Source organism: Panthera tigris, chromosome D1 (genome assembly GCF_018350195.1).
Source record: "Panthera tigris isolate Pti1 chromosome D1, P.tigris_Pti1_mat1.1, whole genome shotgun sequence".
In the NCBI taxonomy this organism is placed as follows: Eukaryota; Metazoa; Chordata; class Mammalia; order Carnivora; family Felidae; genus Panthera; species Panthera tigris.
The window spans coordinates 20,851,160-20,877,565 of NC_056669.1; the positions used below are offsets into that span (position 1 = coordinate 20,851,160).

Below are 26,406 nucleotides of genomic sequence, written 5' to 3' on the forward strand. Positions count from 1 at the left end.
AGGCAGAAGTTGACTTGGGAATTTGGGATATCTAACTATTTCACTGGTCACAGTGTTTTTCCTTCGGGAGATTCCTATAGGAGCTGCTGGTCACCTAAACAGCAATGGCAAGTGAAGATCAAAGAAATAGTTATTACCGCAGCCCAAATGGGATTTCCCAATGTTCGGGTTCTGGTTAATCTTGTTTGTAATAGTCTAGATGGAAGTCATCAGAAGCCTTCTTCTTACTCTCCTCTAAGCTCCAGATCTGAGTCTCCGTATTTTTAGCATTCTCTGATTGGCTTTGCATGACAGGACCCTGAAGCAATAGTAAGTACGCTTGAGCATACACATACGGAGGAAGAGGAACGGCCTCCCTGAAGGAAGTCCACACACTTACCTTCCCCAAGGGAAATGTGTCCTAACCAGAATTCTGAAGTGTGGCCAACTGGATCAGCCTTCTCTATGGGGAGGGGAGGGCATCAGGAAGAGAGGAGAGAGGAAAACGAAGGCTCTCTCTCTCTTTCCTGATGCGTCATTCTGGAGGCTAGTTTTTAATTGTCTGAGAAAAGTGCAGGGTGTTGTTGGACTGATTTGAACTTCAAATACATTTTTACAAATTGCATACATTTTTAACCTCTTAATCCAATATTTCCTTTTACTTGTGACCCTCATAGTCTCTCGCAGCCATGGTTCTGTGCCACATCAGGGCATCTCTTAGGGCCTGCTTCACCTTATTGTTGCGGAGACTGAAGATGAATGGGTTCAGGAGGGGTGTGATGATACAGCTCAGGACGGAGGCCCCTTTGTGGAGCAGCGTGGACTGAGCCTCTGACATACGGATGTAGAGAAAAATGGAGCTGCCATAGACAATGATGACCACTGTAAGGTGTGAGGCACAAGTGGAGAACGCTTTTTTTCGCTCCACAGGTGTGGGGGCCCTGAAAACAGTGGCAAGAATGCAGGCGTAGGAAACCGAGGTCAGTGCCAGCGAGCCCAGTAACACTGACGTGGAGAGCACGAAAGCCACCAGCTCCAGTAAGCGGGTGTCTCCGCAAGAGAGCCTCAGCAAGGGCCAACTGTCACAGAAAAAGTGGTCAATACCATTGGGGCCACAGAAAGGTAAGTTGGCCACGAGGATGGTGGGGCACAGGACCCAGAGGAATCCAGCTAACCAGGAGGCCAGAACCAGTTGGGAACAGACACGGCCATTCATTAGAGTCTCATAGTGGAGAGGTTGGCAGATTGCCAAGTAACGATCTAGAGACATGACAGCTAAGAGGAAGTCGGTGGTGCCTAGGAGGAAGTAGAAGTAAGACTGGATGATGCAGGTGGCGAATGAGATGGAGTGGTCCCCCGTAAGAATGACGACAAGCATCTTGGGAACCACAACAGACACGAGCAACAGCTCCAGGAAGGACAGATGCCTCAGGAAGAAGTACATCTGTGTGTGCAGGTGTCGATTCGTCCAACTGAGCCCAATGATGAGCAGGTTGCCTGTGGCCGTTACAGCGTAGGCTGCCATCAAAGCCAGGAACAGCAGGAACTGCAGGATGTGGCTTCTGGGGAAACCCAGAAGGACAAACCCTGTCACGTGAGTCCAGTTTTCAGGACTCATCTCTGGTCATCGGCAGGAGAAACGAAACAGAACTTTATAACTGGATCTACAGCCACAAGTCATCAATTAATCAATCAATAAAATAATAGGCACCTAACTCTTGATTACATTCTGAGAATATATTAATCTGTCTGCTTACAGGTGACTTACACAAAATTATGATAGCAAGCAGCATACTAATAATAACACAGATGATATTGAACACTATGTATTGGGAAATTTTGGATGCATTATCTCCTCTCATGGCAGCTCTCAGAGATAGATATAACTGTTCTCATCTTACAGATAAGGGAAGGAAGACTGAAGAAGTTTAGGGAAATTTTCTATGATCAAATAGAGAGCAGTAGAGGCAGAATTTCCTGCCAACTTTCTGTGGCTCTCACGCACATACTGCTTTCCCTGTTTCACTTAGGCTGGGTACCACTTGAGTAGTGTGAACTTAGAAGAATCCAGAAGAAGGAAGGGGTCAGAGAACAAATGTACTATGAAAAAATCTTACTAGGATCAAGAACTCTGAATGTTTGTGGTCCTTCTGTTTCCTGGCTTAGCATAAAACAACAATAAAAGTCAGGGCTTTCAGTGACTTTAGAGATCTTAGTTTCCTTAATCAGCCAGAGAGCCACAGGGCATGAAAACATGCAGACCCCCAGTTCTGATTGTGTGTGTGTGTGTGTGTGTGTGTGTGTGTGTGTGTGTGACCAAGACTTCCTTCTGTAGGTTACAGGAAATCCCTCTTCCTGGGTTGACATTGACCAATCTTCCCTCCTCCTCAGCTTTCCCAACATGTTCATGGCATAAGGTGAGAAGGGAGAGGGAAACGTACCAAAGGACATAGTATGTATCAACTTGCCTCTTCAACTTTTGCTTTACTTTGGAGACAACCTCATCTTGTCCTTGGAGCTTTGGGTGCCACGTGAAATTTGGATTATCCATAGATTTTGAAGGGTTGGGTTTCACTAGAAATCTTGGTTCTAGGCTCTTTTTCTCACGTCCAGCATCAAATACTCTGAACTTCACAGCTCCTGCCTGTCAGTTCAGGAAAATGTTGAAAACATTCTAAGACAGAAAGAATACAAGTTACCGCCAAATTACTTTAGTTAATTGACAAGGAATGAAACGTTGAGAGTTTTGGCATAGTTTAATCCCAGATCATCCATTAGTCTAGACTTCCAGCATTAAAGATGGGGAGCATAAGTATTTTCTGTATTCTGTCTGAAGCAGCCTTAAGAAAAATGATCAGCCAAGGGAGGGAATCTTGGTTACAAGGCCAAAAGAGAAAGGCACTCAGGGCAAGTTCTGGTTGTGTCAATAAGGAATAGTCCTGGGGTCGAGTAGCTAGCTAATAATAAAGCTTTATTCTGTTAGCCTAGAGATTATATCTCCCAAATCAATGAAATACCTCAATACAACCCAGTGTAGGAGACTAGAGCACTATTTCAGGATGACATAGTCATTTCAGATAAGGAAAATGTGCTAACTGTGGCTTTTTCCAAAGGATCAGGTAAATATTATGATTAAAAATAGCTTATAAAGCCTAGCTGTCAAATGTTTAATATTATCTTTTATCTACTATTATAAAACACATACACTACATACACACATTTCCCATTTGCTCTGCACCATGACTTAACCCACACAGTTACATAGCTACTCTTGCTGTCCACTTTACAACTGAGCAAACGGGAACAGAGCAGGTTTAAAAAACCTCAGAGGTAGAGCTAAGATGAACATTTAAGGTTATCCAACCCTGATGTCAGACGGTGGCACTAGTAAGTATGGCTATTTTTGCTTGAAACTTGAACCTGCCAGAGGGAAAAAGGGCATTGATTTGGAATAGCACAATATAATAATGCCTCATAATATAACAACAGCTAGCATTTACTCAGTAGCTATTATGTGTCAGGAAAGGAACTTTTCATTCATTTCATTTTTCAATCTCTCAGAAACTGCAAGATAAGCATTACTTAAGCATTACTTCCACCCTACAGGCAAGGGAATTAGTTAGAAATTAAGGACCCATATCTACTGAGTTAGGGATTGGAATTTTAGAAAGTCTGACTTTGGAGGCTTCACTTGTAACTGCTCAGCCATCATATCTTAGGTGAGAGAGAGTTTGTGACTATGAATTTGATTTGATGTCCGCTTCCAATTGTTATCCTGCTTCCTTTGTGGGCTAATGATAAGAATTCTGCGTCTAGAAATTAGTTAATGTAGTTTAAAGCTTTGATCTTGAAAAAATGAAAATACTCCTCAGAATGCGTGCTAGACTGAGCCTTATCTCAGAGGATTTCAGCTCCCCTTACAGAGCAATAACAGGTAGGTATTTGGACCCCAATCACTCCTGAAGAAGATGGCCTCCCTTACCTGAGTACATTGCAGAAATTTGTGCTCCTTGTCTTTCAAGTTCTATCACAGGATATTCTGGATCTCTCTCATGTAGAAAGTGGAGCATTCTGCTTGGAGCTTATAGATCTAGAATCACACACAGGTACCTACCTACTTTATCATTCCCAATAGGTACTCCCTCATGGCATTACACATTGGGCTTCTTATCCTAAATCTGGTTGGAATCATCAAAGCCCTCCCATCTCCTTTTTGAAAGATAGGACCTTCCTGCCAGGACTTACCATAAACCTATGCTTATGAGACCCTTCTCTCAGTGTCTTCACCCACATGGACCATTTGGTCTTGTAAATTTCCAGTTTCCATGATGTATGTCCACGTGTCCGTTTAGTCCTCCAAGCTCCTTATCTTCCACCCAGTGCTCCTCTTATGCTTCCCTTCTCCATTTTCTCTTTTCTCCTCTTTAGGTATGATCTTGGCATCTTGAAGTTTGAGTAATTTTTAAATTTTTATTTATTATTATTATTATTATTATTATTAAGAGAGAGCACACAAGCAGGAGAGGAGCAGAGGGAGGAGAGGATTTCAAGCAGGCTCCACACCCAGTGCAGAGCCCAATGTGGGGCTTGATCGCACAACCGTGAGATCATGACCTGAGCCAAAATCAAGAGTCAGGTGCCTAATTGACTGAGCCACCCAGGCGCCCCTTGAATAAATTTTATGCCTTATTAACCAAGGGTGAATCTAGGTTTATTGAATATTTCCTAAGAGCATGGAGAACCTGCATCAGAAGTTTAGTTTGTCTATTAAAAAGACATTTAGTTTGTCTATTAAAAATGCTGACTTCTAGGCTCTACCTATAAAAATGCAATAATTCTCTGGGGTTAGGGCCCAAGAATACAGGTTTCTGACAATTTCTCTGGGTTAATCTTATTTACCTTAAAGTTTGAGAAATACTGGGTTTAGAGAGAAAGAAGACAGGGAGAGTCGGGCAGTTTGAATGTGATTAGGAAATAGGAACTGAGGTATAAAGGCTAAGTGGAAGGTTGGATACAGAAGAGTCCACAAATGGGAAACCTAGTTTTCTAAACTAAAACCATCACCAACTTTGTAATGTGGTAGTACAGCTAACTTTACAGACGACCAGAGAAGCGATAAATCCACACTTGTAATTCTCACAACATTCCAGATGGCTGGCTCATGCCCCAGTGTGCCCGTGAATAGGGAATGGGCCAGCTGAGTATTCCCCATACATACAAGATCAGATACAATCTTGAACACTTCCTGCCGGGAGTTCTCCCCGATACTGGAGACACAAAGTTGCGTAAATTGCTAAGGAGCCATAGTGTTGTAAGGGTTAGATATATTGATTGCAAGTGATAAGTTCCATTAGAATTCATTGAAGGCTCTGGTAAATGTAAAATGTAAAATCAAAGTCGTGTGGGAGAAAAAAAAGGTACAACGTTTGTTTGGGGGCAGCGTGGAATACTTCATAAGGTTGATAGCATTTAACTGAGCCGTTAAGGATGAATATTTGCAGATCAAGAAGGGATAGGAGACTTTCAGGTTTTAAGTAACCCAAAGTATCAAAACTTTTGAGCTTTTCAATAGGAAAATGAGATGATAAAGATTACTCGTTTTTTATTATCAAACTACTGCATAAAATACTCTTAGAATTATTATGTAAGTATATTCCTCTTTAAAGATAGCCAAGACAAGCACATACTATTTGTTGGATGAAGAATGATTGAAACCTGATGGGGCTTAAAGGCTCATAGGAACAAAAACTGGATTGGCTCTTGAGACAGACAGATGGAACTTAATTTTAACCTTTGGATCCTTGCCATTTCTTCTAGTGGTGTCTTTGTATACCTATTACATGGATTTTTGCTTTTAGGTTTGTCGAATAATCATTCGAATTGTTGAATAATCATTAATGTGTTAATTTAAAAAGAGATGCGACCATTTTGACTTATTTACTTCTTAATAGAAATAATTTAGCTCTTAAAGGCTTGAAGTTGGGATGATTGACACAGTAACTGTAGAATAAAAATTGTCCCCGAAATTGTATTATTTGGGGCAGCGTACTTTGGGCTCTTTCAAATACAGTAGGTTACCAGTTACTTCTATACATGCAGCACTTGATTCTCACATGAAATGTTAGTGAGAAGAATAAGGACAAAGTTTTCCAAAAGCTGGAGATGCGGTGCTTGAGCCCTTAATGAAAGAGAAATTTGTTAGTCTCATTATCTGGGTATTCAGAACATAAAAATCAGAGCTTCCTGTAGTGAGCACGATATTGGCTCAAGTATGGATCTATGTGTGTAGAACTCAACGGCCAAAAGTAGGAATGAAGAGTTCTCATTCCTATCTTCCTTTAGAAAAACAGAAATTGTATTACAATATGCAATGAAATATACCGTATTTTTAGTACTCTAAAACTAGAAGCCTTAACGAGACTTAATTCCACCAAGTTCCTTTCTAATTCAGGAGTAAGAATAAATTTTGAGCGTACAAAGTTGTCTGAGATTGGAAGCTGATAGAAATTGGCTTGTACCTGTTCTAATACTGCATTCCTGAGGCTTCTTCCCCTGGCCAATTTGAAGAACGTGCAGTCAGAGGACTTATGACTCCTGTTTATGGTCAATGAAGCACACAGAAGGCTTCTTGTTATCAATACCTGTGTGCTTCAAATGATACCAAGAAAAACCCCTCTGTGGTGTTGAAAGAAAAGTTCTTATAACTTGCATGATTATTTCTTCCTATACCCAATCAATTAAAATTTACTTTAACTTGCTTTGAAATCCCAAAAGGGAACAACTTTGGCCCAACTTTATTGAAAATAAACAATGTAATTAGTCCTTTGAGGTTATAGGAAGTACAGTATTTGAGATTTGTCATAGACTGGCAGTCATACTCTTTTAATAAAAAAAAAAATAGAGCTATTTCTTGAGTAGAGGGTAGAAGAAAATTTGCTACTATATCCAACCTTTGGGAAATTCTTCTAAACTTGGTAGTGACTCAGTGAGACTTTGGGGATCTTGATAGTGTAATAAAATTATAAAAATTAAATCTATATATTCACAGCACTAATAAGAAAATAAATCCTATTTTAAAAATACTGGATATTGAATTACATACTAGTTATGACACAACTAGCTGCATGAACTTGAATATATTACTTAAATTTTCTGAGCTTCAGAGAATATACTTACATTGGCAAAATGTGTTTCATAGGGCTTTTAAGAGAATGGGTTGTGTATAGTTTGCACTAAGATAATCAATAAAGATTAGAAAAATCATTTAAGGGGTGCCCAGGTGGCATCAGTTAAGCATCCGACTCTTGATTTTGGCTCAGGTCATGAGCTCCTGGTTTGTGGAATGGAGCCCCGCCCATGGGGGGGGGAGAATCCTGCTTGGGATTCTCTCTTGCCCTCTCTCTCTGCCCCTCCCCCCACACACTCTCTCTGTCTCAAAATAAGTAAATAGACTTTAAAAAAAATATTTAAATGTTTTTCATTGTCAAGCAGAATAAAAATTCTCTTCTCACATACATGAATTCTACAAGCTCGGAGTGCCCATTTTTTTCTCTGTTTGCTCCACCTCCCATCCCTTGAATAAATATTGAACTTACAGTCCTTTAAGGCAACACTGTGAACTGTTAGGAGCCTGAACTTTGTTAGATGCCACTCTCCTAAAAAATTCTGCACACTCTGGAGCGTGAAGTGGATTGTGAATGCTATTGGCTTAGCAGAGATATAATAAAATCAAAAGAACAATTTTAAAAGTTCCATTGATGGTCGTCCAAACTTAGTTAGAATTAGGAAATACAGTCATGTCAGACCGTGTATTGGCGATTTTTATTTGTAGCTAATTATGTCTTTTCCCCCTCTCTCCTTGAAAATGAGAAGATAAATCTATGATACTCTTAGGGGCTCATAGGCTAAATAAATTATGGTTTGAAATACACACTAGCTAAAAGATAATTTTGCACTGATTAGAATTATTGGTCTAGTGAAAAGTTGCTGAGGGTGAGTTCTGCCCACTTTGATTCTCACCTCTCCAGTGGGTCAGATTTGCAGAGGACGAGGAGTCAATCCTGGAGTTCCAGTCTAGAATCCATTTCCTAAGTGCAGCTGGTGATTTTCTAAGCACTTAATTCCCTGTAATCCTCTTTGCTTAAAATTCCTAGAATAGTTTGTTTCCTTCACTGAAATCTAACTGATACAAATTCCAATTAGAGTGAGACTTCTATAAAGTGTGCCAGATAATCACCTTACCCTGAGGATGTTTTGGTGCTATACTTGACCCCAAAACTTTCTCTCACAGCAACAGGCCAAGAAACAAGAAATGAGTCCAAATGGGTTGTTCAATACACACCTTGTGATATCTACATTCATTCTCCTCTCCAAGTACTAAGCAGGCCTGACCCTACTTAGCTTCCAAGATCAGATGAGATGGGGAGCATTCACAGGGTGGTATGGCCATAGACAATTCTGAGAAAATTTCACCTTAGACTAAAGAAGGAATGTCAATCTGAGGGGATATTGGTATTATTGTTATCTTTTCCAAGACATTTCCCCCCTTCTCTTTTCTTTTTTTTTTCTTTATGCCTGTTTGCTTTGGATAATCAATGAAAATGTTAGGGAAAATTGAACTCTCTACTGGCTGAGTTAGCTCAGAAAGTACTCTATAATAACATTAAATTATCATATGGGATACTGTCCAGGTTGAGAATATGTGTTGAAGTATGTGAAGGTTGTCCTCGATGCCTTCTAGATCCTTTTCTGGAATCTGATCATCTTCTTCCTAAACAAGATCATTTATTGGCTATTTAAATACTCACGGCAAGTACTTCTTATTCTTTGTCCCTCGCCATCAAAATTTACCCTCACTTGTCATCCAAGTTGGGTATATACAAGAAAGGGGTGGATTACTGACTGTGCCATAACACTCCCAAAGGCACTAGCATAAAAAAATTCATAGTTTAGCAAAGAAGAGTACCAGATTGGTAAAATTTCAGGCAGGCAGTTCCAAAAATGAATGAAAAAATATCTTTCAGTGTGGGGACATCTGTGTGATGGTAGGGTTCTCCCTCAAAACCAACAACTCAGGTAATACGTATTTTATCTGAAGTTATTAACAAAACTTCAGTTTGATTCCAAGTAGAAACTGAGAGAGACTGAATTTGAATTATGGTAGAACATGTCATCTAGAGATGAATTATTGAATTGTGCTTTTATATTTTGAGGAAAACATGAAGGTGATGCATAGAATAGTAATTTAGTAACAACGATAATATTGGGAACATCGGTATTATTAATATAATAGTAATAACATTATTACACCAGTGCATATTTATTTGGCTGTTTCAGTTAATATGCTACATTCTTTACATTCATTAGCATACTCAGATCTCACAACAGCTCAATATGGTGATAATGACACTTGACAATGAGTGCTTTCTTTGTATACCAAGTACTTTGCAAGCAGAATCTTATTTAATCTTCGACAATGCTATGAAGCAGGAACCATTTTGTCCCTATTCTAAACATTAGGAAATTGAGTTTTAGAGAAAGCAGCTTGCCTAAGATCAGGCAGCTAACAAGAAGATGATGTAAAATTTAAATACAGCCATTTTAAAGAATATGTGGTATATATATATATATATATATACACACACACACGTGTATATATTACAATGCAATATTACTTAGCCATCAAAAAGAATGAAATCTTGCCATTTGCAATGATACGGATGCAGCTAGAGTGTATTATGCTAAGCAAAAGAAATCAGTCAGAAAAAAAACAAATACCATATGATTTCACTCATGTGGAATTTAGGAAACAAAAGAGATGAATATATGGGAGGGGAAAAAGAGAGAGGGAAACAAACCATAAGAGACTCCTAACAATAGAGAACTAACTGAGGGTTGATGGAGGGAGGTGGGTGGGGGGATGGGCTAGATGGGTGATGGGCATTAAGGAGGGCACTTGTTATGATGAGCACTGGGTGTTGTGTGTAAGTGATGAATGAACCACTGAATTCTACTCCTGAAACCAATATTGCATGGTATGATAACTAACTAGAATTTAAATAAAAATTTGAAAAAAAAAATATGGTCATTTGCCTTAGGAGCTAGGCTCTTACCCACTTCCCACTTTATTACACTGTTTTCCTCATATGTGTGATTATTTCACAAATATAATCTGATGGCAGCATCTATTCTTTGTCCCTCGCCATCATTGACATCATTTGCCATCAAATGACAAACATTTATTGAGCACCTGGTCTGTGCCAGATCCTGTTTCCTAGCATTTCAGAAATACTTATTCTTTCCTCTCAACATTTCCATGGAGGAAAGGACTTCCTTTCTTCTCCACATACTGGAAATTTTGGTTTTTTCTACTTTTTACCCGATTTCATGAGAGAAGAGAAATAGCTAATATGAAGGGTCTAAAATTCTTTGAGCCATACCTTTACCACTAGGTGGAGCTATTGTGCTTCAAAAGGCAAGAAGACCTCTCCCTCCTCCTCTTTGGACCAGTTCATTTATAAACAGAAAAATGACACTTTTTGGCACTATCTCACCACCCTTACTCCTGCAACGTAATTGGTACATGGAATCCCTTTTCTATCTGTAGGGAATGTCCACAATTTCCTTTTGTTTACAGTGGATCAGACAAGAGGGAATAGGCAAGAGGCTTCATTTGGTTTTAAGATTAAGGTGTACTTTTCCAGTCCAATATTTACTAGAGAGTTCTGCTTTCTACAGATAATGGTCCACCTGCCCATTGCTTCAGCTGATTCATTTATCTTATTTGACTACAGGCCTTCATGCATTTCTTTACTGATTAGATTTTAGAGAAGAATTAATCTTAGGATGAGCTAACTTAAAAAAATGTTTATGATTTATTCAGCCTTAAAAAAAAGAAAGAAATTCTGTATCCATTCATCAGTTGATGAACATTAGGGCTCTTTCCATAATTTGGCCATTGTTGATAGCACTGCTATAAACATTGGGGTGCATGTGCCCCTTCGAATCAGCATTTTTGCCTCCTTTGGATAAATACCTAGTAGTGCAATTGCTGGGTCATAAGGTAGTTGTAATTTTAACTCTTTGAAAAACCTCCATACTGTTTTTCCAGATGGCTGCTTTTGAAACAATATAGATGGACCTGGAGGACATTATGCTCCATGAAGTAAGGCAGCTATGAAAAGACAAATATTGCATGATTTCACGTATATATGTAGTCTAAACATGTCAAACTCATGAAAGCAGAGAGTAGAATGATGGTTGTCAGGGGCTGGGGAGTGGCCAAAAGGGGGCGCTTCTCTTCAAAGGGGACAAAGTTTCAGTTATATAAGATGTATAAATTATGGAGATCATGTACAACCTTGCAACTATAGTTAACAATACTGTATTATATACTTGAAATTTGCTAAGAGAGTTGACCTTAAGTGTTCTCACTACAAAAAATTCGTAATTACATGAGGTAATGAATATGTCACATGGCTTGGTTGTGATTATCATTTTATAATGTATACATATATCGAAACATCATGCTCCATGTTAAAATACATGGTTTCATTTTCTGCACCCTTAGAAAATATAGCATCACATAAAGGTTTAATTACCCCTGACTTTGACAGGTTAGAGCATATCGGGCTTGAGTTACTTAAAAAGGAGTCAGGCGTGGGCAAGAGGTGCTATGATACATTTCAGGGAAAAGATGACCATTTAGCATTGTTATAACTGAATTAGGCTAAGGTGACCATTATGCAGGTGGGAGAAAGGAAGGGAGGAAATGAGAGTTTTGTGACATAAGGCTAAGCCCAGAATCTCCTATAATCACTCCACACTTGCCCATATTTACATGGTGTGTATTAAACATGAAAAAATACTTTCAGCTCTAGCTTAGAACCTTAGCCCAAGATTTTTCTTATTAATGTGATTTGATAGAGTTTGGAGGGAGCATTTCTGGTTATTGTATCAGTTAAAAAAGAGTTTGTAACTTTCCATAGAAAATGCATTTTTACCAGGTGCCTGGGTGGCTCAGTCAATTAAGCGTCTGATTCTTGATTTCCGCTCAAGTCATAATCTCATGGTTCATGAGTTCGAGTCCTGGCAGCGCGGATCCTGCTCGACATTCTCTCTCTTTCTCCCCTTCTCTCTGCCCCTCCCCTGCTTGCGCACTCTCTCTCTCAAGATTAAAAAAAATAAACTTTAAAAAACAACTTAAAAAAAAAAGAAGTTTTTCTTCATCACTGCTGCAGTCCAAGGCATGTCTGTCCAGTGGGACACTGTTCAAGTTTGGTCTGAGGAATATTTAGTCCCCTAGTAATTTTGAGGGGTCTGAGAATGATAATTGGGACTCATTTCAGTCACTGTTTGGTTTTAAATTATCCTGAGCATAAAACCCACAATCGGAGGATTTCTCAAATTTTCTTCTTGCCCTTCTAATCTTTTTCTCTTTATTTTCTCTCACTGGGTTTTACCTGATCCCGTGGCTTTAGCCTCCAGGGAAACCATGCCCAAATCTTTTTCTCATGTACCAACCTTCCTCCTTTTCCTTCTTACATTTATTTGACCTTAGTTGAGCATTTTCCTAACATGCACTTATGCTTGAATGTCCTGTTAGCAGCTGGCACTCATCATGTTCAACACTGAATGTATGATTGTTACAAATATCTCCAATATTTTTGAGTTATTTTGGTTTGTAGGATAATAGCATAGTTTATCCAAACACCTAGGCTAGTATCTTTTGGATTTTTTTTTTTTTTTTTTTTGTCTATTTCTACTTTCTTTGTAAGAGCCCTAATGGATCTTCCTTTGCAACATCTCTAAGAGTATGTTTGTTTCTTGGAATTACTCACAGTAGCACTATTAATTCAGGGCACTTAAAAATCATTCACTGGTTATTGTGATTGCCCCCCAAAGCTGACCCTGCCTCTTGTGTTTCTTATACCAGTCCATCTTGCTGGTGCACACTGTGTTAATCTTCTCGGGTCTGCATTTTGATTATTTCAATCCTGTGCCAAAAAAGAAATACAAATCCTAATGCCCTCCCATCATGAGCTGACCTGGATTTTGGCATTTTAGAGCTTCGTATACTAATCCAAATCTGTCTTTTGATCTGAGTGTATGCTGTAGTCCCTGGGGAGAGACATCGGGACCTCTCTGAGAGCCTGTGGAAGTCCTCTATGTGACATTCAGAGAGGAGGAAGATTATATTCTTTCTTTGAGTTCAATACTTTTGATCTGAAGTGCTTCTACATGACCACTAAGAGTTCCGCAGTGGCCTTCACTTACCATTCTAGTGTTTTTCCTGTTCTGCACCCAGGTGTGCAAAGAAAAGAGTTGACACCACGTAAGCCTTTGCCTGTGGGGCAAGAATTCTGTTGTAGTTAGTATCCAGGAAGGATGGAAAAAAGGGATTCTCATTCATTCATTTAATTAAACAAATATTTATTCAGTACTATATATACTTGGTAATACTTTAAGTTGCTACGGAAAGAGTACTGAAGAAAACAGACAAAATCCTGCCCCCTTTGAAACTTAAATTAACATGGATGTGAGTGTATGAAGGTATGTGTGTATGGATTGTGAAAAGACACAACAAACCAACAAATAATGTATAGTATTTCATGTAGCAAGAGGTGCTGTGGATGCAGGAAAGATCATCTGCTTTTCTGCTTGGGGATATGCCCTATTTGGCAACGGACCAAAATGTATGTAAAAGGGTAAATTCCAATAATGTAGTGTTATTATAATGAACTAGGCTACAAATGCAGAGTAGGTAATTTTGCTACAAAGCCTGATCTCTGGGGAAAACACTGGGAGAAATGTCTTCCAATATTTAATCAGGTCTCTAGGATTTCCTAACTCATGAAAACCCTTGAGGTCATATTAGCAGGGCCCTCTTTGGGCATGAGTAGATACTATTTACTACCCGCTAGCCTGGAGAAAAATACTCTGGGCAAAGCCATCATTAGATATCATGATCTATAACTCACGGCTTCTCAGAAGTCTCTGCTCTCGTTCCTTTCATACAAAATTCGCTCAGAACAAACCCAGTAACAAAGAAGAATCTCCGTTTTGGGCTACTTGCCTGGAAAATTCATCAGAGCCACTTGTGCCCCCTTGAAAATAAGGGAGAAAGGTTAGCACAGCCCAACAGTGAAATCCCGATGCAGAAGGGTGAGTGATGAATTTTATGTATCCCCTTATTTTTCCAAACCTCAGCTATGAGGCTGAAGATCTGAAATGCCATGATCTCCTGTCTGCTAAGACAGCCATTGAGCATTAGGGGGTGCTGAGGGACTGAAAGCTGAAGTAGAGCAGAGATGATGGAGTCCTGATTCCTCACAGGGGTACTCAGTCTTACCCCTACAGCACTTGCCTGCTGGTGTTTTTGATAGACATCCTTAAACAATCTCAGCCTTTATCCAATGGAGACAGCAGTGACACACAGGAGGGTGGGTGTGAGTTCCTTCTTATTCTGGGACTCTGTCTCATCACGGAGGGATTGGGGGAAGAGAGCTAGGTGCTCATTTTAATGTCACCCTCTGTCCTGTTCTCACAGATACACCCTAGGGAACAATGGCAGCAGGCAATGACTCTTCAGTGACCCAGTTTATCCTGCTGGGTTTAACACAACAGCCAGAACTCCAGCTGCCTCTCTTCTTCATTTTCTTAGGAATCTACGTGGTCACCGTGATGGGGAACATGGGCTTGATTATTCTGATTGGTCTGAAGCCTCACCTGCACACTCCCATGTACTACTTTCTCTTCAACCTTTCCTTCATTGATCTCTGCTACTCGTCTGTCATAATGCCTAGAATGCTGATAGGTTTTGTAAAGCAAAACACCATCTCTTACGAGGAGTGCGTGGCTCAGCTCTGTTTCTTCTCCTTCTTTGTCATTGATGAGTGCTATATTTTGACATCGATGGCCTATGACCGGTATGTGGCCATCTGTAAGCCCCTGCTTTACAAGGCCATCATGTCCCACCGGGTCTGCCTCATGCTGATGGCAGGAACATATGCAATGGGGTTTGTGGGTGCCATGGCCCACACCGGGTGCATGCTGAGGCTCACGTTCTGTGATGGCAACATCATTCATCATTACATGTGTGACATACCTCCTCTCCTTCAGCTCTCCTGCACAAGCACCTATGTCAACGAGCTGGTGGTTTTCATTGTGGTGGGAATCAATGTAATAATGCCCAGTCTCACCATCACCATTTCTTACACCTTGATCGTCTCCAACATCCTCCGTATCCGTTCTACAGGGGGCAGGTCCAAAGCCTTCAGTACCTGCACCTCCCACATAGTTACTGTTTCTCTCTTCTTTGGAGCATCGGCATTCATGTATCTAAGGCCTTTTTCTACTGGGTATTTGGATCAAGATAAGGTATCCACAGTTTTTTATACCATTGTGGGGCCAATGTTGAATCCTTTTATCTATAGTCTGAGGAACAAAGATGTCAAAATTGCACTGAGTAAGACTTTTAAGAAAAGGGTGTTCTCTTGAGTAGAAACGGTATTAGTTACAGATGCCAACTCCTAGTAAAGGCAGACAGTGTATGAAGCTATGGAGAGAACAGTAAGAAATCAAAGTAGAAATGCAAATGATTCAAATATAGGGTAAATTAAGCTAATTATAAGTTATTTCACAAAGACAATACAAGGAGGAGGAGGATCAGTCCTTTATCTTTTCATAGGAAGTAAAAAAACAGTTCATTTGCCATTCTCCAGCTTATTTTTAGAAGTTATAAAGTTTTAAGTATAAAAGGTTGAATGATGGTAAATCCAAAAATGGTAACATTTGGATTTTTGACTGAGGCATGTCTGGAATTCCTGTGAAGCTTTGTCTTGGATATGTGGACTTTGGTGGACTTTGGATTTGGCCTTGTATTCATTTGTTCAATAAACCTGTATGGAAAGATTATGGTGGCCATGAGAGTGGTCTATTTGAGTGCTGTAGGGCATTTTGTTCGGGGAGATTCCTTCATTTCCCAAATGAAGATAAAAATAGGAAGATGTTCTTCTGCCTCTGGTCTCTGGTCTCAAAGGACTGTGGTAAATGGAGATTTACTCCTGATGCTGGATCCTAAGGACAAGAAACTGAGGTAACTTTATAGAGCCATTAGAATTAAAGGGAACCTATACTGGGTTTTACCTCTTGGGACTTCAGGGCAGGAAATATAGGTACTAGGAGAGGCTATATTAATTTTACTAGAAACATTTACCAATTATTGGTAGGAGAATGTTTGTCCTTTTCTCAAATAGATCTAATAATCTCTAATCCCATAGCAATCAGCATTTTCCCTTTATTATTTTCACTCCGCCTTTTGTCTCAGAGGTTTACTGGCACAAACAATGTAGTTATTTAATGAGTAAACAGATGCTGAGCACCTATCCTATACCAGGCTCTGTTTTTAAACATCGCAGACACAGAAGTAAAAGACACACAGTGTCTGTGCTCTCTTAGGGCACATAGGGTTGTTTTCGTAGTCTTGAGATTTGGGATTTTTTTATGTCTTCTGAATGCAAACTGTATCAGACATATGATTCATAAATATTTTCCACTAATCCATCTTCTCTTTTCATTCTCTTGATAGTGTCTCTCAAAGAGCAGAAAATATTAATTTTAATGAATTCTAATGTCTCAATTTTTTAATAATGGATTGAACTTTTGGTGTCATATTTGCTTATCCCAAAGTCCCAAGGATTTTTTGCTTATGTTTTCTTCTCTATGTATCATGATGTTTAAACCCATGATCATTTTGAATTACTTTTTCTATATGGTGTGGGCTGTTGATCTGAGTAAATGTTTTTGCATATGGATATCTAATTATTCCTCAACCCTTTGTTGAAAAGTAGTTCAGACTCAAGATAGGTCAGCAAAGATATCTGGACCCAGAGGTAGTGGTCGAGGAGGAGGGGAGATGTGTGGATCTGGCAGTGCTGGTCACTGATGAATGCCCCTGTGCTTCTCAGAGGGTTATATGAAAGTGTGGGGAGGAGAATTACTGGGTGAAATGGAAAGTCTATGTTTAACTTTTTATGAACCTGCCCTACTGCTTTCAAAAGAGGCTCTACTGGGTGGATCAGTCCGTTAAGCCTCCGACTTCAGCTCAGGTCATGATCTCGCAGTTCACAGGTTCGAGTCACATGTCGGGCTCTGTGCTGACAGTTCAGAGTCTGGAGCCTGCTTCAGCTTCTGTGTCTCCCTCTCTCTCTCTGCCCCTCCCCTGCTCATACTGTCTCTCTCTGTCTCAAAAATAAATAAATGTTAAAAAAATTCAAAACAAAACAAAAACAAAGAGGCCTTACTATTATATTCCCACCGGCAATACATGACAATTTTTCCCGCATGTTTTTTGCCAACACTTAATAATGTCTTTCTTTTTAATCATAGCCATTCTGGTGGGTGTACAGTGGTATCTCATTTTGGTTTTAATTTGCACATTCTTAATGCATACTGATACTGAACATTTTTTCATATGTTTATTAGCCAATTGTATATCTTCCTTGAGATACCTGTTTGAAAAGTGTACCTACTTTCTTTTTTCTAATTGAAGTATAGGGGACATACATTGTTATATTAGTTTTAGGTGTACATCATAGTGAATTGACAATTCTATGCATGATGCAATGATCATCATGATAAATGTAATTACCATCTGCAAGCATACAATGTTGTTACAATATTATTGACTATACTCCCTATGCTGTACTTTTCATGTCCATGACTTTTTCGGATTTGGTTATTTCTCTACTCAATATTAAATTGTAAGATGCAATTAAGGAAATGAAAAGTCAAATCATATACCAAGAAAATATATATCTGATAATGGACTTGTGTTAAGAAAATATAAACAACCTTTACAACTTATCATGTTTGTATGGTTTATTATTTTCCATTCTTTTACTTTCAACCTACCTATGTTGTTATATTTGAAGCAAGCTTCTTGCAGGTAGCCTGTGGTTGGGTCATTTTTAAATGGACCTTTAAAATCTTTGCTTTTTAATTGGCCTCTCCATTTACGTTATTTAGACCATTATTGATCTTTTGATGTCTGAGGGGCTTCCCCTACCATTGTGTTATTAGTTTTCTATTTGTTTCCACTGTTTCTTATTCCTCTGTTTCCCCTTTTCTTGCCTTCTTATTGATTACTTGATCTTTCTTAGAATTCAGCTTTGATTTATACTTGGTAATTTGAAGTATATCTGTCTGTATACTGTAGGTATCACAACATACATATGTAACTTACATTGTTGGCATTGACATTTTATGACTTGCCTTAAAGTGGAGAACACTTGCTTCTACTTACTTCCTTTTATGCCATTCCATTAAAAAGAACTGTCTTTAGTATTTCCTCTACAAGCATTGAGTGTCATATCAGATGGTGTACTTTTGCTTCAAATGTCAAAAAATAGTTTTAAAAAATCTTCAAGATAGTCTGTTATATTTACCTCTATTTTTACACTGTCACAAGGTCTTCCTTCCTGGAGTTCCAAGCTTCCTCCTGTGATCATTTCCTTTCTGTTTGGTATACTTTTTAAAGTATACCTTACATTCTGTAAGGTAAAGTATACCTTACATTCTGTAAGGTAAAGTATACCTTACATTCTGTAAGGATCAGTATATTGAGGACAAATAATCTTAGGTTTCCTTCCTCTGAAAATGTATTTATTTCTTCTTCATTCCTGAAGGATATTGCCAGTGGATATAGAAGTCAAAATTGGCAGTTCTTTCCTTTCACTGGAAGCCCCTTTCCTTCATTATTTTATATGGGGAATCCACTGTCCTCTTAGTCATTGTATCTCTGTGGGTAATTTGTCACTTCTCTCTACCTTCATGGAAGATTTTGTTTGGCTTTGGTTTCCAAAGGTTTGATTATGATGAGCCATGACATGGCTTTCTTTGAATTTATTCTGTCTGAGGTTTGCACAGCTCTTGAATCTGTCTTCCACCGATTTTGAGAACATTTTAGCTGCTATGTCTTTGCATGTTGTTTTTAGCATTACTCACCTTCCCTTTGCTTTCTGTGACTCCAAAGATATAAATATTAGGGGTTTTGTTACTGTTCCTTAGGTCTCTGAGGCCCTGTTTACTTTCATCTAGTCTTTTTTTTTTTTCTGTTATTCACATTATATAGTTTCTCTTGATTTACTTCTGAGTCCACTGTTTCTTTCCTCTGTTGTCTTTAATCTACTCTGAAGCCCATTCTGTGAGTTTATTTCATTTATTGTAAATTTTAGCTGTAAAATTTCTCTTTGGTACTTTTTAAAAAAAAATTAAAATATAATTTGTTTTTAATTTTTTATTAAGTTTATTTATTTATTTATTTATTGAGAGACAGAGAGAGAGAGAGAGAGAGAGAGAGAATCCCAACCCAAGAAGGTTCCACACTGTCAGTGCAGAGCCAGATGCAGGGCTCGAACTCACAAACCATGAGACCATGACCTGAGCTGAAGTCAAGAGTCGGACACGTAACTGACTGAGCACCCCAGGAGTGCCTAATTTGTTTTTAAAGAAAAAATTTTCATGTCAAGTTCAAAACGTTAGTGACACTAGCTAAAGTTTATTATGTTAACATATTTAATCAATTGTTTTAAATATGATATTGGTACATTATTGGAGTTACGTTGTCCTGTTTTCTGTTTTCTTTTTTTCTTCCTTTTTTTTTTGCTTAGTCTTTTTTGATTAAGGTTTTTATTTTGATATAATTGTAGATACATATGCAACTGTAAGAAGTAATAAAGAGAGGTCCTGTGTATCATCTACCCGATTTCCTCCCCATGTGACATCTTGCAAAACGATAGTATCAAACAACCAGGATCTTGACATTACGCTTTTATAGCCAAACTCACTTCTCTTTCAATCCCACCCCCTCCTTGACACCTGGCAGTCACTAATTTGCTCATTATTTCTACAATTTTGCCATTTCCAGAATGTTCCACACATGGAATCATACAGTACATAACATTTTGACATTTTTTTTCACTCTGTTTAATTCTCTGAATATTTATTAAAATTGTTGCATGTATTAATAGTTGTCTTTTTATTACTGGGTTGTATTTTATGATATGGAAGTATGATAATTTAACCACTCACACTTGGAAGGAAATCCCAGTTCTTTCCAGGTTTTGACTGTTATGGATAAAGCTGCTAAAACATTTATGCGTATATTTTTTGTGTAAATATTTCTAGGATCAATGCCCTGGAGTGCAATTGCTGGGTTGAGTGGTAGTTGCATGTTTAAGTGTTTTGAGAAAGAAGAAAATTCTGCTATTTTGACAATATGGATGGACCCTGAGGGCATTATGTTAAGTGAAATAAATCGGAAGAAGAAAGACAAATACCATATGACACGATTTACATGTAGAATCTAAAAAAAAAAACAAAAAAAACAAGCTTGGAAAAACAGTAAAATGGTGGTTACCAGGGGCTGGGGAGACATTGTTTAGGGGTACGAACTTGCAACTAGTAGATAAATCTTTGAGATCTAACACACAGCATAGGGATTATAGTCAGCAACACGATTATAAACTTCAAGTTTGCTAAAAGACTAGCTTTTAATTGTTCTCACCGCAAAAAAAGAACTACATGATGTGATGGAGGTATTAGCTAATGCTATGGTGGTAATCATATTGCAGTATATAAATATATCAAATAAACACATTATACACCATAAATTTTCACAGTATTATATGTCAACTATATCTCAGTAAAAAAAAAGAAAAAGAAAGTGAATTTAGATTGAGGGAAAAAAGAGAGACAGAGAGAAAAAGAAACCGCCAAAATCTTTCCAGAGTTGCTATGGTACAACTTTCCATTCCTTCCAGTAATATACGAAGGATCCAGTTCTTCCACATCTATGCCATCATTTGGTATTGCGACTATATTTCATTTTGGTCATTCTGATGGGTGTGAACTGATATATCATTGTGGTTTTAATTTTTATTACTCTAAATCCCCGATGATATTGAACATATTTTCATGTGCTTATTTGGTAGGCATATGTCCTCTTCAGTGACTGGTCTCTTCATATCTTTTGCCCATTTTCTGTTTTGGCATTGCTGTTGTTGTTTTTACTATTGAGTTTTGAGAGTTTTTCTTTTTCTTTTTTCCTTTTTTAAAAATGTTTAGGGGCGCCTGGGTGGCGCAGTCGGTTAAGCGTCCGACTTCAGCCAGGTCACGATCTCGCCGTCCGTGAGTTCGAGCCCCGCGTCAGGCTCTGGGCTGATGGCTCGGAGCCTGGAGCCTGTTTCCGATTCTGTGTCTCCCTCTCTCTCTGCCCCTCCCCCGTTCATGCTCTGTCTCTCTCTGTCCCAAAAATAAATAAAAAACGTTGAAAAAAAAAATTAAAAAAAAAAAAACTTTAAAAATGTTTAGTTATTTTTGAGAGAGAAAGGCAGAGCATGCACAAGTGGGGGAGGGCAGGGAGAGAGGGAGACACAGAATCCGAAGCAGGCTCCAGGCTCTGAGCTGTCAGCACAGAGCCTGATGTGGGGCTTGAACTCATGAGCAGTGAGATCATGACCTGAGCCAAAGTTGGACGCTCAACCGACTGAGCTACCCAGGCACCCCTAGTTTTTTCTTCTTAAATACATTCTAGATTTGTTCCAGGAAGTCAATTGTTGGGCATGTGGATTATAGACATTGTCTCTGGCTTATATAATTTTGCTCTTGTCATTTTTATTTCTTTTCTTCTGTGTTCTTTGGGCTTCTGCGGTGGGGATTTGTCTGTGCTCCTTATTTATTTATTTACTTATTCATTCATTCATTCAGCCAGTCATTTATATCACAGAGGACTGAGACATTTATTTTTTATTTTATATTTAAATTTTTATTATTTTTTAAGTTTATTTATTTATTTTCAGAGACTGTGAATACAAGTGGGGGAGGGGCAGAGAGAGAGGGAGAGAGAGAATCCCGAGCAGGTTGTCAGTGAAAAGCTCATTGCAGGGCTCAAACTCAGGAACCCCAAGACCATGACCTGAGCCAAATCAAGAGTCAGAGGCTTAACCAACTGAGCCACCCAGGAGCCCCTATTTCACATTTAAATTATAATCCATTACTGCTTTATTTATTCTGTTGCTCACATTATTCAAATTTTGGCCATTGAGAACCCTTTCAATTGGTTCTTGTGTCTCTGACATAACCCTATCTGTGTGTGTGTGTGTGTGTGTGTGTGTGTATAGTTTAGTACTTTTTTGCTTTGTGCCACTACAAAATGCTCCAGGCTGATCTTTTCTGCCCAAGTTCCTTTCCTGGTTTCTTTTTCTTCTTGTTCTTTTTTTTTTTTTTGGAGAACACCATTAGAAACCAATGTCTGGGCATTAGATTTATTTGCTGTTACTAGGGTATCATTGCTTCTAGGCCCTCTAAGCTGACAGAACAAGGGTGTGTGTGTGTGTGTGTGTGTGTGTGTGTACATTTCTCGAAATATGTCCATATGCAATCATCTGTAGCTATGTTACGTTAAACATGAGTTCATACTGATGACTCCAAATCTAATCCCTTATCACCTTCTTTCTTTCCTTGCTTGTTTGTAAGCTGCCATTCTCACAGTAAGATACTTGTCTCCCACCATCTGCCATTGATTTACCCAAGAGTTTAAGGAGCTATTTAAAGGTCAAGGAATAATTATCTCAAAGAAGACTTCCTTTAGTTAAAGGTCTACCATGACATTGAGACCTCTAAGGTAATTGGGAGTTTATTAACAGCAAAGGCTAGATTCAACTGTCTAAGATATTATGGTATAATCGGAATGTGAGGGCTCTGAAGCCACAGAGATGTGAGTTGAAATCCTGGCTCCAGTTATTACTGGCTGCATGACCTTGGAAAAATTACATCACCTCCCTCAGTCTCAGTTTCCTTGTCTGTATAATGTGATCAATAACATTGTCTCAAATATAGTTCTAAGGAGAAATAATATAAAGTAATAGGTACAGTCCCTTGCACATGTGTGTGCCCAAAATGATTATGATTACTGTTCCAGTTCTGACACTCTATCAGTCTGTTCCCTTTAAAACACCTGTAACACAATTCTGTAAAATGCCTCCCCATCTCCAATGTTATTACGCAAGTTAGACAATGTTTTCTCTCATGTCTAGGATGTTATAATAGTCTATTAACTGGTCATTCCACCATTTGTCTTTTCCTCTCTCTTCCACGTATCCCATGTTTTAGCATTTATGAATGTGACTTCTTCTTCCTAAAGGACAGGAGCAATAAAGAGGCAGATTGCCTGGTGCATAATCCAAACTCTTTAGTCTGACATTCAAAGCCCTTTTTCAGTCCATAGAGTAGTTCAGGGTCATTCATACCCTTTTTTGAATACAGCACGGCTCCACCCATTCATATGGCAAGCTGCTCTAACTAGAGCCTTGAGTTATTATTTGTCACCTCAAAGTCTAGAAGTACATATATTTTTGTAGTTGCTTCCTCCATGTTCGACAGAGATATCAAAACCCTGCCAGTTCTTCAGAGATACTTTGAACCTTAGCTAGTATAATAAGTTCTCTTTGACATCTTTAGCCTGCTTGGTAAGAAATGGGAACATTTATTTTGCACAGGCACTTAACATAATTATATCATTTACTCATTATAAAAGCCTACAAAGTAGTTATTTTTAACATTACTATTTTTTTTAAACATTTTCAAAATTCATTTTTGAGAGACAGAGAGAGAAAGAACACTAGTGAGGTAAGGGCAGAGAGACAGGGAGACACAGAATCCAAAGCAGGCTCCAGGCTCTGAGCTGTCAGCACAGAGCCCAACATGGGGCTCAAACTCACCAGCTGTGAGATCATGACCTGAGCTGAAGTGGGAGGCTTAACCGACTGAGCCACCCATGCACCCCAACATTACTATTAATAGAAGACATTGTGTATTATTAAAAAGTTTGCACAAGATTCTACATCTACTACTGGTGGGATCAGGATTAGAATACTGGTAGGTCTAACTGACTTCAAAATCCACGTTATTTCTACTATTTCATTATACATCCTGAGTGGGAAAATAAAGATGATGACACTTTCTAGGTGACCTTGAGCAAGTCATTTTTCTCTTTGTAATTGTATTTTATTATCTTAAAAATGTGGTTTGTTCTCTTAAGCTAGGTGATACACAGGTACATTTTCATTTCTTATTTGTTGATTACATCTTCATTATCAGTATTCTTTAAACAAATTTTTTTTCAACGTTTATTATTTTTGAGAGACAGAGGCAGAGCATGAGCAGGGGAGGGGCAGAGAGAGAGGGGGACACAGAATACAAAGCAGGCTCCAGGCTCTGAGCTGTCAGCACAGAGCCCGACGCAGGACTCGAACCCATGAGCAGTGAGATCATGACCTGAGCTGAAGTCAGATGCTTAACAGATTGAGCCACCCAGGTGCCCCATTATCAGTATTCTTTAATATGTGCTACTAATTTAATCAAATTGTTGCATATGAAATAAAAAAGAATCACTTACTAAAACAAATGAGCATTCCACATACCTCTGAGCCATGGAACCTAGATCTTGGAGGTTAGACATCACCTAAGCAATCTTTCCATGTATAGATGAAGAGTTTGTGACTGAGACCTTGATAAATGTCGCTTGGCCAAAGGGAGGGGGGAAAGTTCAATGGCTAAGCTGAAACTCAGTGGTGCTGATTTTCACTTGAATGATTTCCCCTCCCCATTTTGCTCCCGGGCTAGTCGTTTTCTTGGCGGGCACATTAAGAGTCACTACGCAGGTCAGGGGGTGGGCTGGGGACTCTCGGCAGCCTCCGCGCAGAAGTCTTTGCAGAGCCCGCTTGACCTCCTCGTTCCGCGGAGTGTAAATGAAAGGGTTGCGCGTGGGGGTGATGATTGTGTAGAAGACAGCAGGGGCCCCAGCCCCTGCCCCCGAGGAGCGAGGCTGCAGATAGATGCATACAGGTGGCATGTAGTTCAGCAGCACCACGGAGAGGTGGGAGGTGCAGGTGGAGAAGGCACGCTGCCGGCCCTGGGCAGGGCGGACCCGCAGCACGGCCGCCGCAATAAACTCGTCCGGTATGATGATGAAAGGAAGACACCTGCCGCCACAAGGCCCATGTTGGCAAGCGTGACGAGCTCACTGATGGTGGTGTCTGCGCAGGCCAGCTTCAGCACGGGGGGCATGTCACAGAAGAAGCGGGCGATGTGGTGAGGACCACAGTAGAGCAGGCGAAAGGTGAGGGCGGTGTGGACGGCAGAGTGCCCAGCACCTATGGCCCAAGTGATCCCAGCCAGCCCTGCACACATCCGTCTGTTCATGTCCCCCTGGGTAGTGCAGGGGTTGGCAGATAGCTAGGCAGCGGTCGTAGGCCGTGAGGGCGTACAGAAAGCACTCAGTGCTGGCCAGGAAATGGAAGCAGTAAAGCTGAACCGCACAGCCCTCAAAGGAGATCACCTTCCCATGCACCGTCAGGAAACCTGCCATGACCTTGAGCACTGTCACTGTGGACAGACAGGCATCCAGGGAGGAGAGATGCCCCAGGAAGTGGTACATAGGGGAGCAGAGGTGAGGCTCAGAGTTCATAGTTATGAGAATGAGGAGATTCCCAGTCAAGGTGATGCTGTAGATGAGGAGGAAGAGAAGGAAGAAGAGGCCAGGATGTTCAGCTGTATACCTGAGACCCTCCAGGAAGAAGTGGCTCAGCACAGTCTGGTTGGGGACCTCTGTCTCCATGGCCCTCTCCTCACACACGGAGTGGCTACTTATCCCCTTTGTGACACAACTGTCACCAACAGACATAATCAACAACCATTCCTCCTTCCTGAAATGTCATTAGCCCCTGGGCTATGTCAGCTTGGTCTTGCCCCATAAATGAGAGACAGACAGGTTCATTTTGTCCTTTGGACCTGTTCTAGTGTTTTTTTGCTGCTGCATATTTCAGTAGGGGACCCCCAATCTTTTTGAGGCACATAAAGGACTGTAACAATTATTTGGCGAAGTGCATTCCCTAAATAACACCAATATAAATATGGATTCGCAAATCTTACTCTTGTGGACCATATCTTTTTCGCAAATATTCCGGAACTGAGATGCCCTCACTCTCCTCATTTTCTCTGCCATATTGTGGAAATAGATAAGCAGGATCTTACTGCCGTTGCCATCAGGGAGTTGTGTCCCATCTTCTGGGGATACTTGCTTAGAGTTTAGGTGCTGTTACGTCAGATGGGGGCCTACTGGTTCAATCCGTTCCTCACCCAAAGAGAGCTCTTTGAATTATAGGTACCCACGGCCAATTCTCAAGTGTGTGGCAACGAAGCCTTAGAGAATTGGCTGAATAATTATAAGGACAAATTGTTAAGTACATTTCTCGTTATTCCTGTAAGTTGTTTCGGCCTTTTGGGAAATGTTTTCCTGTGACTTTATTGTTGAGTCTGGATTGAAATCTAAGAGTTTCTTCTTTCCATCCTTTAACCTCCTAAACC

The 26,406-nt window shown here is 39.6% G+C and overlaps 3 protein-coding genes across 3 annotated transcripts; 1 reads left to right on the forward strand and 2 right to left on the reverse strand.

The window, feature by feature from the left end:
- Positions 1 to 175: 175 nt before the first annotated feature.
- On the reverse strand, positions 176 to 1,597 carry LOC102950827 (olfactory receptor 6T1). The gene is given in 3 exon segments (XM_015538818.2): positions 176 to 298; positions 589 to 657; positions 659 to 1,597. Coding segments are annotated over 3 exon segments (1,131 nt in total).
- An 841-nt stretch (positions 1,598 to 2,438) lies between these two features.
- Positions 2,439 to 25,665, reverse strand: LOC102951138 (olfactory receptor 10S1). The gene is given in 4 exon segments (XM_015538819.2): positions 2,439 to 2,623; positions 24,462 to 25,023; positions 25,026 to 25,248; positions 25,250 to 25,665. Coding segments are annotated over 3 exon segments (1,068 nt in total). The 5' UTR covers positions 25,658 to 25,665; the 3' UTR covers positions 2,439 to 2,623; positions 24,462 to 24,586.
- Positions 11,232 to 15,477, forward strand: LOC102962093 (olfactory receptor 147-like). Its single transcript, XM_007074033.2, has 2 exons — positions 11,232 to 11,240; positions 14,539 to 15,477. Exons 1-2 carry the CDS (start codon positions 11,232 to 11,234, stop codon positions 15,475 to 15,477), a joined length of 948 nt encoding a protein of 315 aa, XP_007074095.2.
- Positions 25,666 to 26,406: the final 741 nt, after the last annotated feature.